This window comes from Cervus elaphus, chromosome 3, assembly GCF_910594005.1.
Source record: "Cervus elaphus chromosome 3, mCerEla1.1, whole genome shotgun sequence".
Taxonomy (NCBI): domain Eukaryota; kingdom Metazoa; phylum Chordata; class Mammalia; order Artiodactyla; family Cervidae; genus Cervus; species Cervus elaphus.
The window spans coordinates 15,617,043-15,630,442 of record NC_057817.1 but is presented as its reverse complement, the minus strand read 5'-3'; the positions used below and the strand labels follow the sequence as shown (position 1 = coordinate 15,630,442).

The following is a 13,400-nucleotide window of genomic DNA, read 5'->3' as shown; positions in this document are numbered from 1 at the left end:
CCAGGCCAGATTACTGGAGTGGGTGGCCATTCCCTTCTCCAGGAGATCTCAACCCAGAGATCAAAACCGAGTTTTCTGCATTGTAGGCAGATTCTTTACTGTCTGAGCCACCAGGAAAGCCTAGGAAGTTTAATCAGCCTCTCCCTGGTCATGGATTGCCATTCCCGAAAATCCCACTTATCTACAGACAAATATTTTTTTGAACTGCAGTTTGTTTTATGCTTCACTAGACTGAAATCTCTAATCACATTTTTTTTTTTCCTGTAGAAAGTTGAAGTGAGTCCAAATCTTATACTACAAAATAGTATGATAGTGCCTAAAATATATTTAGGGAGTTTTAATTATAAGCAAGTCTATTCTTAGGAGCATACCTTCAGGTAGTGTTTGGTTACCTGCATTAGTTTTGTGGCATTAATTTACCAGCTCTTAATACCTAATTGTGTTGGCACTGTTAGAAAGTACTCTATACAGCTATTGTAACACAAGACCTACAAATAAACAATATACATAATGTGACTCTGTGCTCTAAACTGGTATTAAAAGGAGGAAAGCTTGAGAAGAAAATGCTTGTAATCATACACTAAAAATACCATAAGAGAACATGGTTTGATTAGAAATGATCTGGAGTAAAAATTATAGACATTGAAGTCTTTTAATGACTTCAATACTCAAAAATTTAATACAAAAATATTTGAACTTCTATGATACATAAAGACATATGGTATGTGTGAATCTTCAGTTTTAAAGAAAAACAGAAAGTATGTTAGTGATGACAGCACCAAACTGGGAATTATGAAAGTCTGACTTTAAAGTGAAGTGAAATTGTCCTAGGGATTGGAGGAACTAAGACTGAACCTGACGCTTTTTGAAGGCTGTTGGGCCAGATCAAATTTTTTTTTCCCCTAGCTTGACTAGCTTCCTTTCTTGGCCAAAACCAGAAGCCCAAATTTGGCAGTGTCTTCAGGAGTAGCAAATTTAAGTTTTAGCAGATTAGAACAGTAAAGTAATTTAATGTATTCAATATGATTAAAATAAAATTAAAGTGTCAGTTATGACTGGAAAAAGAGGAATAAATAAAACAAAAATATAGTGTTTACTTTTGGTCTGTATGGAGAGGTTCTCATCTATATGAAAATTAGAACAGGTACTTGAAAATATGATCACTTCTAGAATCTAAAAGATTTGGTATTTAATAATGTTAGGTAATCAGAATGAAACTAGATGAGATAGCAGCTAATTACAGGTCAAAAAACATATTTATCACCATTTTGACACTAAACTGTTTCTTAATTTATATTAATGCAAGCTATAGTAAAAGTGAAAGTCATGCCGTCATATCCAGCTATTTGCAACCCCATGAACTGTACAGTCCACGGAATTCAGGCCAGAATACTGGAATGGGTAGCTGTTCCCTTAGAAAGGAATTAAAAAAAAATATTTTTTTCCCAGAGTTTTGGCTAATATAATAGTCAGTTTTAAAATTTTTTCTTACCAAACCAGCTCTTCAACAAATGCTAAAGGATCTTCTCTAGACAGGAAATGCAGAAAGGTTGTATAAACGTGAACCCAAAACAACAAAGTAAATGGCAACGGGACCACACCTATCAATAATTACCTTAAATGTAAATGGGTTGAATGCCCCAACCAAAAGACAAAGATTGGCTGAATGGATACAAAAACAAGACCCCCATATATGCTGTCTACAAGAGACCCACCTCAAAACAAGAGACACATACAGACTAAAAGTGAAGGGCTGGAAAAAAAATATTTCATGCAAATGGAGACCAAAAGAAAGCAGGAGTCGCAATACTCATATCAGATAAAATAGACTTTCAAATAAAAGCTGTGAAAAGAGACAAAGAAGGACACTACATAATGATCAAAGGATCAATCCAAGAAGAAGATATAACAATCATAAATATATATGCACCCAACATAGGAGCACCGCAATATGTACGGCAAACACTAACGAGTATGAAAGAGGAAATTAATAGTAACACAATAATAGTGGGAGACTTTAATACCCCACTCACAACTATGGATAGATCAACTAAACAGAAAATTAACAAGGAAACACAAACTTTAAATGACACAATGGACCAGCTAGACCTAATTGATATCTATAGGACATTTCACCCCAAAACAATCAACTTCACCTTTTTCTCAAGTGCACACGGAACCTTCTCCAGAATAGATCACATCCTGGGCCATAAATCTAGTCTTGGAAAATTCAAAAAAATTGAAATCATTCCAGTCATCTTTTCTGACCACAGTGCAGTAAGATTAGATCTCAATTACAGGAAAAAAATTGTTAAAAATTCAAACACCTGGAGGCTAAATAACACGCTTCTGAATAACCAACAAATCATAGAAGAAATCAAAAAAGAAATCAAAATATGTATAGAAATGAATGAAAATGAAAACACAACAACCCAAAACCTATGGGACACTGTAAAAGCAGTGCTAAGGGGAAGGTTCATAGCATTGCAGGCTTACATCAAGAAACAAGAAAAAAGCCAAATAAATAACCTAACTCTACACCTAAAGCAATTAGAGAAGGAAGAAATGAAGAACCCCAGGGTTAGCAGAAGGAAAGAAATCTTAAAAATTAAGGCAGAAATAAATGCAATAGAAACTAAAGAGACCATAGCAAAAATCAACAAAGCTAAAAGCTGGTTTTTTGAAAAAATAAACAAAATTGACAAACCATTAGCAAGACTCATTAAGAAACAAAGAGAGAAGAACCAAATTAACAAAATTAGAAATGAAAATGGAGAGATCACAACAGACAACACTGAAATACAAAGGATCATAAGAGACTACTACCAGCAGCTCTATGCCAATAAAATGGACAACTTAGATGAAATGGACAAATTCTTAGAAAAGTATAACTTTCCAAAACTGAACCAGGAAGAAATAGAAGATCTTAACAGACCCATCACAGGCAAGGAGATCGAAACTGTAATCAAAAATCTTCCAGCAAACAAAAGCCCAGGACCAGATGGCTTCACAGCTGAATTCTACCAAAAATTTAGAGAAGAGCTAACACCTACCTTACTCAAACTCTTCCAGAAAATCGCAGAAGAAGGTAAACTTCCAAACTCATTCTATGAGGCCACCATCACCCTAATTCCAAAACCTGACAAAGATGCCACAAAAAAAGAAAACTACAGGCCAATATCACTGATGAACATAGATGCAAAAATCCTTAACAAAATTCTAGCAAACAGAATCCAACAACATATTAAAAAAATCATACACCACGACCAAGTGGGCTTTATCCCAGGAATGCAAGGATTCTTCAATATCCGCAAATCAATCAATGTAATACACCACATTAACAAATTGAAAGATAAAAACCATATGATTATCTCAATAGATGCAGAGAAAGCCTTTGACAAAATTCAACACTCATTTATGATTAAAACTCTCCAAAAAGCAGGAATAGAAGGAACATACCTCAACATAATAAAAGCTATATATGACAAACCCACAGCAAGCATCACCCTCAATGGTGAAAAATTGAAAGCATTTCCCCTGAAATCAGGAACAAGACAAGGGTGCCCACTCTCACCACTACTGTTCAACATAGTGTTGGAAGTTTTGGCCACAGCAATCAGAGCAGAAAAAGAAGTAAAAGGAATCCAGATAGGAAAAGAAGAAGTGAAACTCTCACTGTTTGCAGATGACATGATCCTCTATATAGAAAACCCTAAAGACTCTACCAGAAAATTACTAGAACTAATCAACGAATATAGTAAAGTTGCAGGATATAAAATTAACACACAGAAATACCTTGCATTCCTATATACTAACAATGAAAAAACAGAAAGAGAAATTAAGGAAACAATACCATTCACCATTGCAACAAAAAGAATAAAATACTTAGGAGTATATCTACCTAAAGAAACAAAAGACCTATACATAGAAAACTATAAAACACTGATGAAAGAAATCAAAGAGGACACAAACAGATGGAGAAACATACCGTGTTCATGGATTGGAAGAATCAATATTGTCAAAATGGCTATTCTACCCAAAGCAATCTATAGATTCAATGCAATCCCTATCAAGCTACCAACGGTATTTTTCACAGAACTAGACCAAAGAATTTCACAATTTGTATGGAAATACAAAAAACCTCGAATAGCCAAAGTAATCTTGAAAAAGAAGAATGGAACTGGAGGAATCAACCTGCCTGACTTCAGACTCTACTACAAAGCCACAGTCATCAAGACAGTGTGGTACTGGCACAAAGACAGAAATATAGACCAATGGAACAGAATAGAAAGCCCAGAGATAAATCCACGAACCTATGGACACCTTATCTTTGACAAAGGAGGCAAGGATATACAATGGAAAAAAGACAACCTCTTTAACAAGTGGTGCTGGGAAAACTGGTCAACCACTTGCAAAAGAATGAAACTAGAACACTTTCTAACACCATACACAAAAATAAACTCAAAATGGATTAAAGATCTAAATGTAAGACCAGAAACTATAAAACTCCTAGAGGAGAACATAGGCAAAACACTCTCCAACATAAATCACAGCAAGATCCTCTATGACCCACCTACCAGAATATTGGAAATAAAAGCAAAACTAAACAAATGGGATCTAATGAAACTTAAAAGCTTTTGCACTAGAAAAGAAACTATAAGTAAGGTGAAAAGACAGCCGTCAGATTGGGAGAAAATAATAGCAAATGAAGAAACAGACAAAGGATTAATCTCAAAAATATACAAGCAACTCCTGCAGCTCAATTCCAGAAAAATAAATGACCCAATCAAAAAATGGGCCAAAGAACTAAACAGACATTTCTCCAAAGAAGACATACAGATGGCTAACAAACACATGAAAAGGTGCTCAACATCACTCATTACTAGAGAAATGCAAATCAAAACCACAATGAGGTACCATTACACACCAGTCAGGATGGCTGCTATCCAAAAGTCTACAAGCAATAAATGCTGGAGAGGCTGTGGAGAAAAGGGAACCCTCTTACACTGTTGGTGGGAATGCAAACTAGTACAGCCACTATGGAAAACAGTGTGGAGATTCCTTAAAAAACTAGAAATAGAACTGCCATATGACCCAGCAATCCCACTTCTGGGCATACACACTGAGGAAACCAGATCTGAAAGAGACACGTGCACCCCAGTGTTCATCGCAGCACTGTTTATAATAGCCAGGACATGGAAGCAACCTAGATGCCCATCAGCAGATGAATGGATAAGGAAGCTGTGGTACATATACACCATGGAATTTTACTCAGCCGTCAAAAAGAATTCATTTGAACCAGTCCTAATGAGATGGATGAAACTGGAGCCCCTTATACAGAGTGAAGTAAGCCAGAAAGATAAAGAACATTACACCATACTAACACATATATATGGAATTTAGAAAGATGGTAACGATAACCCTATATGCAAAACAGAAAAAGAGACACAGAAATACAGAACAGACTTTTGAACTCTGTGGGAGAAGGTGAGGGTGGGATGTTTCAAAAGAACAGCATGTATACTATCTATGGTGAAACAGATCACCAGCCCAGGTGGGATGCATGAGACAAGTGCTTGGGCCTGGTGCACTGGGAAGACCCAGAGGAATCGGGTGGAGAGGGAGATGGGAGGGGGGATCGGGATGGGGAATAAGTGTAAATCTATGGCTGATTCATATCAATGTATGACAAAACCCACTGAAATGTTGTGAAGTAATTAGCCTCCAACTAATAAAAAAATTAAAAAAAAAATTAAAAAAATAAAATAAAATAAAACCTACCCAACAAAAAAAAAAAAAAAAAAATTTTTCTTAAATATTTTGTTTCTAAACTTGTATACATTACAGGATAACCCAAGAACCTGTGTTCCTTATTGTCTTCATATTGTTTGATTTTTGCTAGCTTTGTTTTGACAAAGAAATTATGCCCACTTCTCTTTAGGCATATATTCTTTGGGTGAACTTGGGCAAGTTACTTATCAAACTCCCAAAACCAGTTTCCTCTGTAAAATATTGATAGTCATAATATATTCTTAAGAGCTTCTGGGAAGACTGAATCAGAGAATTTAAGTAGAACTGTTAGCACAGTACCTAGCAAGAAATGCAATAAATATTACTAATTGCAAATAAGACAAAACAAAACAAACGCAGCCCCACACTTATACTTTAAAAGTAACTGTTGCCAAAGATTACAAGTTTTGAGCACCCACTATGTATTTATAATGTGTGCTTCAAGCATTTCACTAGGTGAATCTCATGTAATCCTCAACAACTAGAAACTGTTAGTATTTAACTTTACAAACGAAAAATAATGCTACACAGGGAAATTAAATAATGTCCCCAGGCACACAGTCAATAAAAGGAAGAATTGTGATTCAAACTGTGTTTGACTAACTATAGAATCTACACCTGTGAAAGTGAAAGGGTGAATGTGTTAATCATTCAGTCATGTTCAACACTTTGTGACCCCAAGGACTGTAGCCCACCCGGCTCCTCTGTCTATGGGGTTTTCGAGGCAAGACTACTGGAGTGGGCTGCCATGCCCTCCTCCAGGGGATCCTCCCAGTCCGGGGATCGAACCTGGGTCTCCTGTATTTTCTGCATTAGCAGGTGGGTTGTTTACCATCTGAGCCACCATCAAGCTATGCCTCTTTTTACATTAGAGTGACATCAGGCTCCAAATTGAACATTTGAAACAAACAACAAGAAAAGGAAACTTGGTGGGAAATACTTAAGGCAATAATTAAGAAAGAGTTTCAAATTTTAAGGCAAGATCAGATATTGAAAACTAAGTATAAATTATAGGTGATATAGAATAAACCAAGACAGGTACTGGACATGATATTAATATAAATAAAAATAAGCAAATAAGTCAAGCAAATCAATATTGAATCTATAAAATGCTCAGGCTCTTAGTTTCATATCATAGGAAAAACTAACTGGTATCTGACACATAGTTATCCTCAGAACAGGTGTGGTTAAAAATTCTTCAACCTTTAGGTCTGAGTTAAGGGTCTAAATCTGGCAGCTAGACAAAAATTGCCAACGACTCATGAACAAAGCAAAATATAAGGGCACTTCATAAAACATGGTCTGTTAATAGGGTATAATTATTTACCTTATGTCATTTACTATAACTTGACATTTCATGTTAAATATTCCCTAAGTTTAAGCATATTTTAAATCCTGGACCAATGGGATATAACTACCATCCACTTTGTCTTGCTAGTGACTTCCAGATAAAGGCAACAAAAATAATCAAAGCATTTTAGTAAAATTTATAAGATGAACCATGAAAACCCCACATAGGTATTATTGAAAAGTAGATACATATTTTTACCTTTTTTTTTTTTTACAAAATCAGATGTTTTATAAAACATTTTATATTAAAGAAAAAAATTCAAATAATACTATCATCTAATTCCAACAAAGCCAATGAAATTATTACAGGGCCAGCATGCAACTATTCCACTATTTAGAAACTGTTCCACATAGAATCATTCAATCTAAATCTACAGTAAAATTTAATTCTGATTGCCCTCACTTTTGGGGGGTAAGATACCCAATTAATTTTATTTGAATTTTTTAAGGGATAGCAGTTTTTCTCATGTTTTAAAATTAGATTGCTGTGATACTTATTAGATTAAAATTATATTTCTGTTGGGTAACTATAAATATATTGACATTTATCAAATCATATTCACAAAGGGTGCATCTTACACTCTGTGAACTGTATCTAAGAACACCTGGTTAAAAATGCGCCCTCCAGTGGGAAGCGGTGGTTAGTCAGGTAGCTAACTTGGAAGCTGGCTTCTAACCAGCCAGAAAACACAGGATGTGAGACTAGGAGGTGGGTGAGGCCAGAGCAGCAGTTAAAAATAACATGGTGTTCAACCTGGCCAGAAATGATTAAATCATCTTTGCCTCACTCTTTTCCCATTAAAAAAAAAGGCAGAAATAAACATTAGAGAAAATTACTTTTTGCTACTTACATTTTTGCCAAGCCCGTTCTTTTGAAAAAAAAAAAAAGCCTTAAAGTAACTATTAGTCACTAGAATATAAGCTGCATACACAAAGACCATTCAGTGAAATTAATAACATGCTCCCAAATGCATTTGGGGTTTATAAAGAAGCAAGTAAACTAAACACATTTCATACTGAGGAAAGAAAACAAAAATGCACGTCATATCAGAAGGCATATGTGGCAATGTTCCATTTTATTTCTATCACTACTATAGTACAAAAATCAATAAATACAGTGTATACATATATGCCATTCTTGATAGTACCATGTCTTCACCTTTCATATGTCACAGAACAGGTTGAGATAGATTCCTTCTTTCTGATTCTGAAGTACATGTTAATTTAAAGGGCAAAAATGCCCTAATTATCTTTCTTCCAAGGCATATCCTTCCTAAAGTAAGATGCTACTACTTAACAGGTAAGATCTATGGAATTGTTATTTATTTTAGCAGAATTTCTACTCTCCCTTTCAAAAACAGTGAAGTTGAGACTGTTACAAAGAAATGAACCCTGATTAAAACTGGTCTTGTTTTATATCGGAAGTATATTTTAGTTCTATTAAAACACTAATCCATAAACATTTTTGAAATAAGATTGATTTTTAAACATTCAATGGTTATCCCCTTTTTAATGTTTTGCTATAGGAATTTCAATTATTAAAAAAAGTTGGATGTTAAAACAAATTTCCTTATATCATCATCTACTGATCCAACAATTTCCATGATTTGCTACACTTGCTTTATCTATCTTTCTAGGTATATTTTTATTACTATATGCTTAAAGGAAATTCTAGATCCCACACCTTCTACCTTGACTTAGTAAAGTATCTCTGAATAAATATAAAATTAGTAGCTATCACATTTTTCTTTAGTTGAGAAAACACCGAATAGAAACATAAATTAAAGTGTATCTATTTTCACTCAAGCTATGATGATGCATAATTTTTAGGATTTATTTAAAACATACAGAAGACAGGGCTTCCCAGGTGGTGCTAGTGGTAAAACATACAGAAAACAAAGTATTAAGATTTTTGAATAGTTCACTTCCATGCAAAATATTTTGACTCTATTTTTTCCTATTAGAAATTACAATCCAAAACTATAGGTGAAAATTATTACAATTTTAATATTAAAGAAAAGCAACAGAAAACTTGTTTTAAGTCATATTTAGCTGTTCTATTATATTTAAATACTCCTGCTTAATAAGTCCATAATTGTCCTGAATGTAGAAACAGGGAATACAATCTGCCACTCCACTTATATATGCAGATTCTTTATCCAAGAAGTGAGTTGGACAAGATTCAAATATAGTAAAATATTTAAAATTCCAGAGTTTAATTCATAACATTTAAATGTAATTTGCATATGTTAGCAGTAAATGTATTAGAATATCATTTCAACATGTATTCACTTCAATTGATACAAGGTAACATATTCTGTCAGTGTAAAATTTAAATAAAGTTAGTAGCACTGATGATATAGCATTATAATTTTCACACATAAATACAAAGAATTTAAATTTATATATGCAACAATACAAATACTAAACTACCATGCTAATGAATCAAGATACCAAATTAGTATTTTAGCTCCAAGAGCCATATTTTGACTTTTACTTAGTTATGTTTTATACATAATTTTTAATATATGTACTTTAGAACTAATGAATATTTTAAAAATTTTTCTTTAAAGACAATTTTCCATCTTTTAATTTTTCTCTATGTCTGTGATTAAATCATACCTTCAAAGGAACCATCTCTTTGGGGCTGCGCTTTCTCTGGTGGTTTTGTAACAGAAACTTTATTTTCATTGCTTTTGAATAATGCCAGGCGTACAGTGGGATCTAGACAAAAAGAGATTAAGACAAAAGTTCAGCTCTGGTTCTTTCCTTCTCTCAAATTGCTAAACATTTTCTACATTAATATTAAAAATAATAGCCATTCTATAAAATTCTGTGAAATTGATGACTTATTAAAAATATCTCTATAATATAGTAAAGTAACCAACATCTATATATTCTTGGTTATCGGATTAAGAAATAGCCAGTACTTACTACACAGGGCAGAAATACTAATAATGAGAAAAAATTGCATTTAAATTTTCCAGTTATGCCATCAACATTTTATTTATGGAGTTGTTTTACTGTTTATTATTTTAACTCCTTTGTTAAATTCCTGATATTTTTGTTTGAATATATTTTTTCATAAATATACATAGATAAAAGCTATCATCAAAAGAAAAACCATATACCCTACTTTTTTCCTTCTCTGAACTATAAAGAAGGTAAGATATAGGAGATGGAAGCAAGACAAATGAGATAAGAAACATAAAATATAATTTTCATTGGTTTTACAGATAAATGAATAATTTCTGGTTTGCGTCCATCTATGATATTTTACATAATGAAGATCTATAAATTCTAAGTATTTTTTATAGCCAAGAGAATTCTGAATCTATTAATTTTACAAAATAAATAATTGTAAGAGTAGGGTCCTATAACTTTTTATTGATAATAAATGGTTCTAAGGAATGTGAAATCGGGGATTTAGGTGGTTTAATTAAGACAAAAGGTTTATGCTTGTTGAGGAACTGTAATAAAGAGTAGAAAGTTCTGCATTTAAAGTAGGTTAATATACTTTAAAAAAGATAGGTTGTATCTGACTGATATAATGTTGTATGTCAGTGATACCTCAATAAAAAAATAAATGAAGTAGGCTAACATAAAACCACAATTCAGCACAGTCTACATTTTATTGATACCTTTATATCATCTTGCAAAAAGAGACTATAAGAATCTTCTATTAATATCTAGTATAATAGAAGTGAATATGCTAAATGAAAAAATGAGATTTAAAATATAAAACCCAAATTACTTATTTTAATTAAATGTTAAGATAGCATGTTTTTTCAAATGTGAATTAGAAAAGCAGAAAAGTATTTGCAGTTATTCTCAAGCATGAGTATGCTGAAGATTTCCATTAGTCTTCCAGTTATAATTTACCCTTACTAAGCATGATAGACATGTTTCAGAGAGGTTTTGTTTTTCAGATTAGGGAAAATAATAGTCAACATTTGGACACATCTCATAATTGTAAGCGACCAAGGTATCATAAGAGTTGGGTGCTTCTATATGAATTCAAATACTGGTATGTTAAAAAGAGCATTAGTGGACGTCCCTGGAGGCTCAGTGGTAAAGAATCCACCTACCAATGCAGGAGACATGGGTCTGATCCCTAATCCGGGAAGATCCCACATGCCACAGAGCGACTAAGTCCATGCCACAACTACCAAGCCTGTGCCCTAGAGCCCGCGAGCTACAACCAAGGAAGTCCGCGTGCTTAGAGCCCTTGCTCCCAACAAGACAGACCACTGCAATGAGAAGCCCCCTCGCCTCAACTAGGACACCCAACACAAAACAGGTAAAATTTTAATAAAAGAGCATTAGTCACTCAGGGAAGGCAGATTACTGTGGGTTTACATGTTCTATGATACCTTATTACAACCTTCCATTTTTCTACACATCCTCCTAACTTTCTTGCCTTTTTATTTGATCTGTTTGTATTTCCTGAGAAGAAATATTACAATTGTACAAAACGGGGTTAGATCCAAGCTCCAATTTTTACCAGTCGTATGATTCTGGACAAATTGGTCTCAACCTCTGCTTCCTTTTTGTCCAATAATATTAACTTTGAAATATTACTGTGTGAATTAACGAGATATTGTATGCAAAGCATCAAGAGACAAGTGTAGGTAGGTACTTAATGAAGGGCAGCTACTAAACAGATAATTACAACATAAAAAACAGTAACACTTCTTGGAAAAGATCTTAAATCATTACTAGAATAAGGTAGGATATACAGGAACAGACTGTTTGATCCATAATTGACTTCATTCAATTCAATACAGCACATGAAATAAAAGCAATGGATCTTCTCTAAGTTCTTTTGTACTCCTTTGGGCAAATAATAAGCTCTCCATGACTTGATTTCTTAATATGTAAATCATGGATAATGATAGTACTTGATTCACATGACTATCATGATTAAATAATTCAACACATAAAATCTTTAGAAGAGTTGTCTAGTTGTATATTCTCCAGGCAAGAATAATGGAGTGGGTAGCCATTCCCTTCTCCAGAGGATCTTCCCAATCCAGGGATCAAACTTTGGTCTTCTGCACTGCAGGCAGATTCTCTACTGTCTGAGCCAGCAGGGAAGCCCTAATTTACTCAATAAGATCATTTTATTCATCAAGAGCACATAAATAATACTACATTTTTAATATTTTTATTTTAAAGCATTCTGATTACATCACCTTAAATGGGTTTAAAATAATTCAAGTTGCAAAGGAATAATGATAAGAAACCAAAAATGTAGTAATTCTAAATGGGAAAAAATCACCTGATTCTAATCGTCCCTGGAAAGACCACCATGAATGATGCTATTGCTACCTTCAAAAAATACACAATGGAGTAAGAAAGCCAGTAGATAAGGATATTGTAAAGAGCATTCCAAAGTCATTTAAATCTACACCTCAGCAATCATCAATGGCAGGTCTATGTTGCTGTTTTTTAAATTTTTGTATCTCTCAGTATGACTTGCCCAGTATTTGAGAAATAGGTTTTAAATACATCTTTATCATTTATTTAGAGAAACCCATAAGTAAACTGCAGTTCATGGGGTCATAAAGAGTCAGATACAACTTAGCAATTGAAAAACAATTAGTAAGCTGAGTTTCCATTATGTATGTGGTTCTGTACTTGACACTTTATATCCATTACCTCATTTAAGTAACACTTTTCTTTAGGCATTATAATATCCTTAACATTGTTTCAATCTCTTTACAGATTTTATGAAATAAAATAATTTTATTTCAATCTGTAAAGATCCCGAGCAACCTCTTTACAGTTTCTTTAATCCTAAACTTAGCTCACTTACTAATGACATATATGAAAATCTGAAAATCTGGTTATTATCCCCATTTTCTGTATGTGCCATTTAGAGTACTATAAAATAAGTTTTATGTTAAGGTTGAATGACTAGCTATAGTTCATTATTTAATAATGAGTATTATTTACTAATTTAAACTTGCTTTCTCACAGTAAAGAGTCTGCCTGCAGTGCAGGAGACCCGGGTTTGATCCTTGGGTTGGGAAGATCCCCTGGAGAAGGAAATGGCAACTCACTCCAGTATCCTTGCCTGGAAAATTCCATAGACAAAGGAGCCTGGCAGGCTCCAGTCAATGGGGTCACAAAGAGTCGTACATGACTGACTGACATCACTTTCTTTTCTTTCTTTCTCAAATACAGGCTTCCCTGGTGGTTCAGATGGTAAAGAATCTGCATGCAATGCAGGAGACCTGGGTTCAACCCCTGGGTCA

General features: G+C 33.8%; 1 protein-coding gene across 1 annotated transcript in view; it reads right to left on the bottom strand.

Moving 5' to 3' along the window:
• Positions 1 to 13,400, bottom strand: part of LRRIQ1 (leucine rich repeats and IQ motif containing 1) — a 189,013-nt gene that overhangs the window by 61,938 nt on the left and 113,675 nt on the right. The window contains exon 22 of the mRNA XM_043880603.1: positions 9,763 to 9,864. Within this exon, the coding sequence (XP_043736538.1) occupies positions 9,763 to 9,864 (102 nt within the window). The remainder of the gene's footprint in view (positions 1 to 9,762; positions 9,865 to 13,400) is intronic.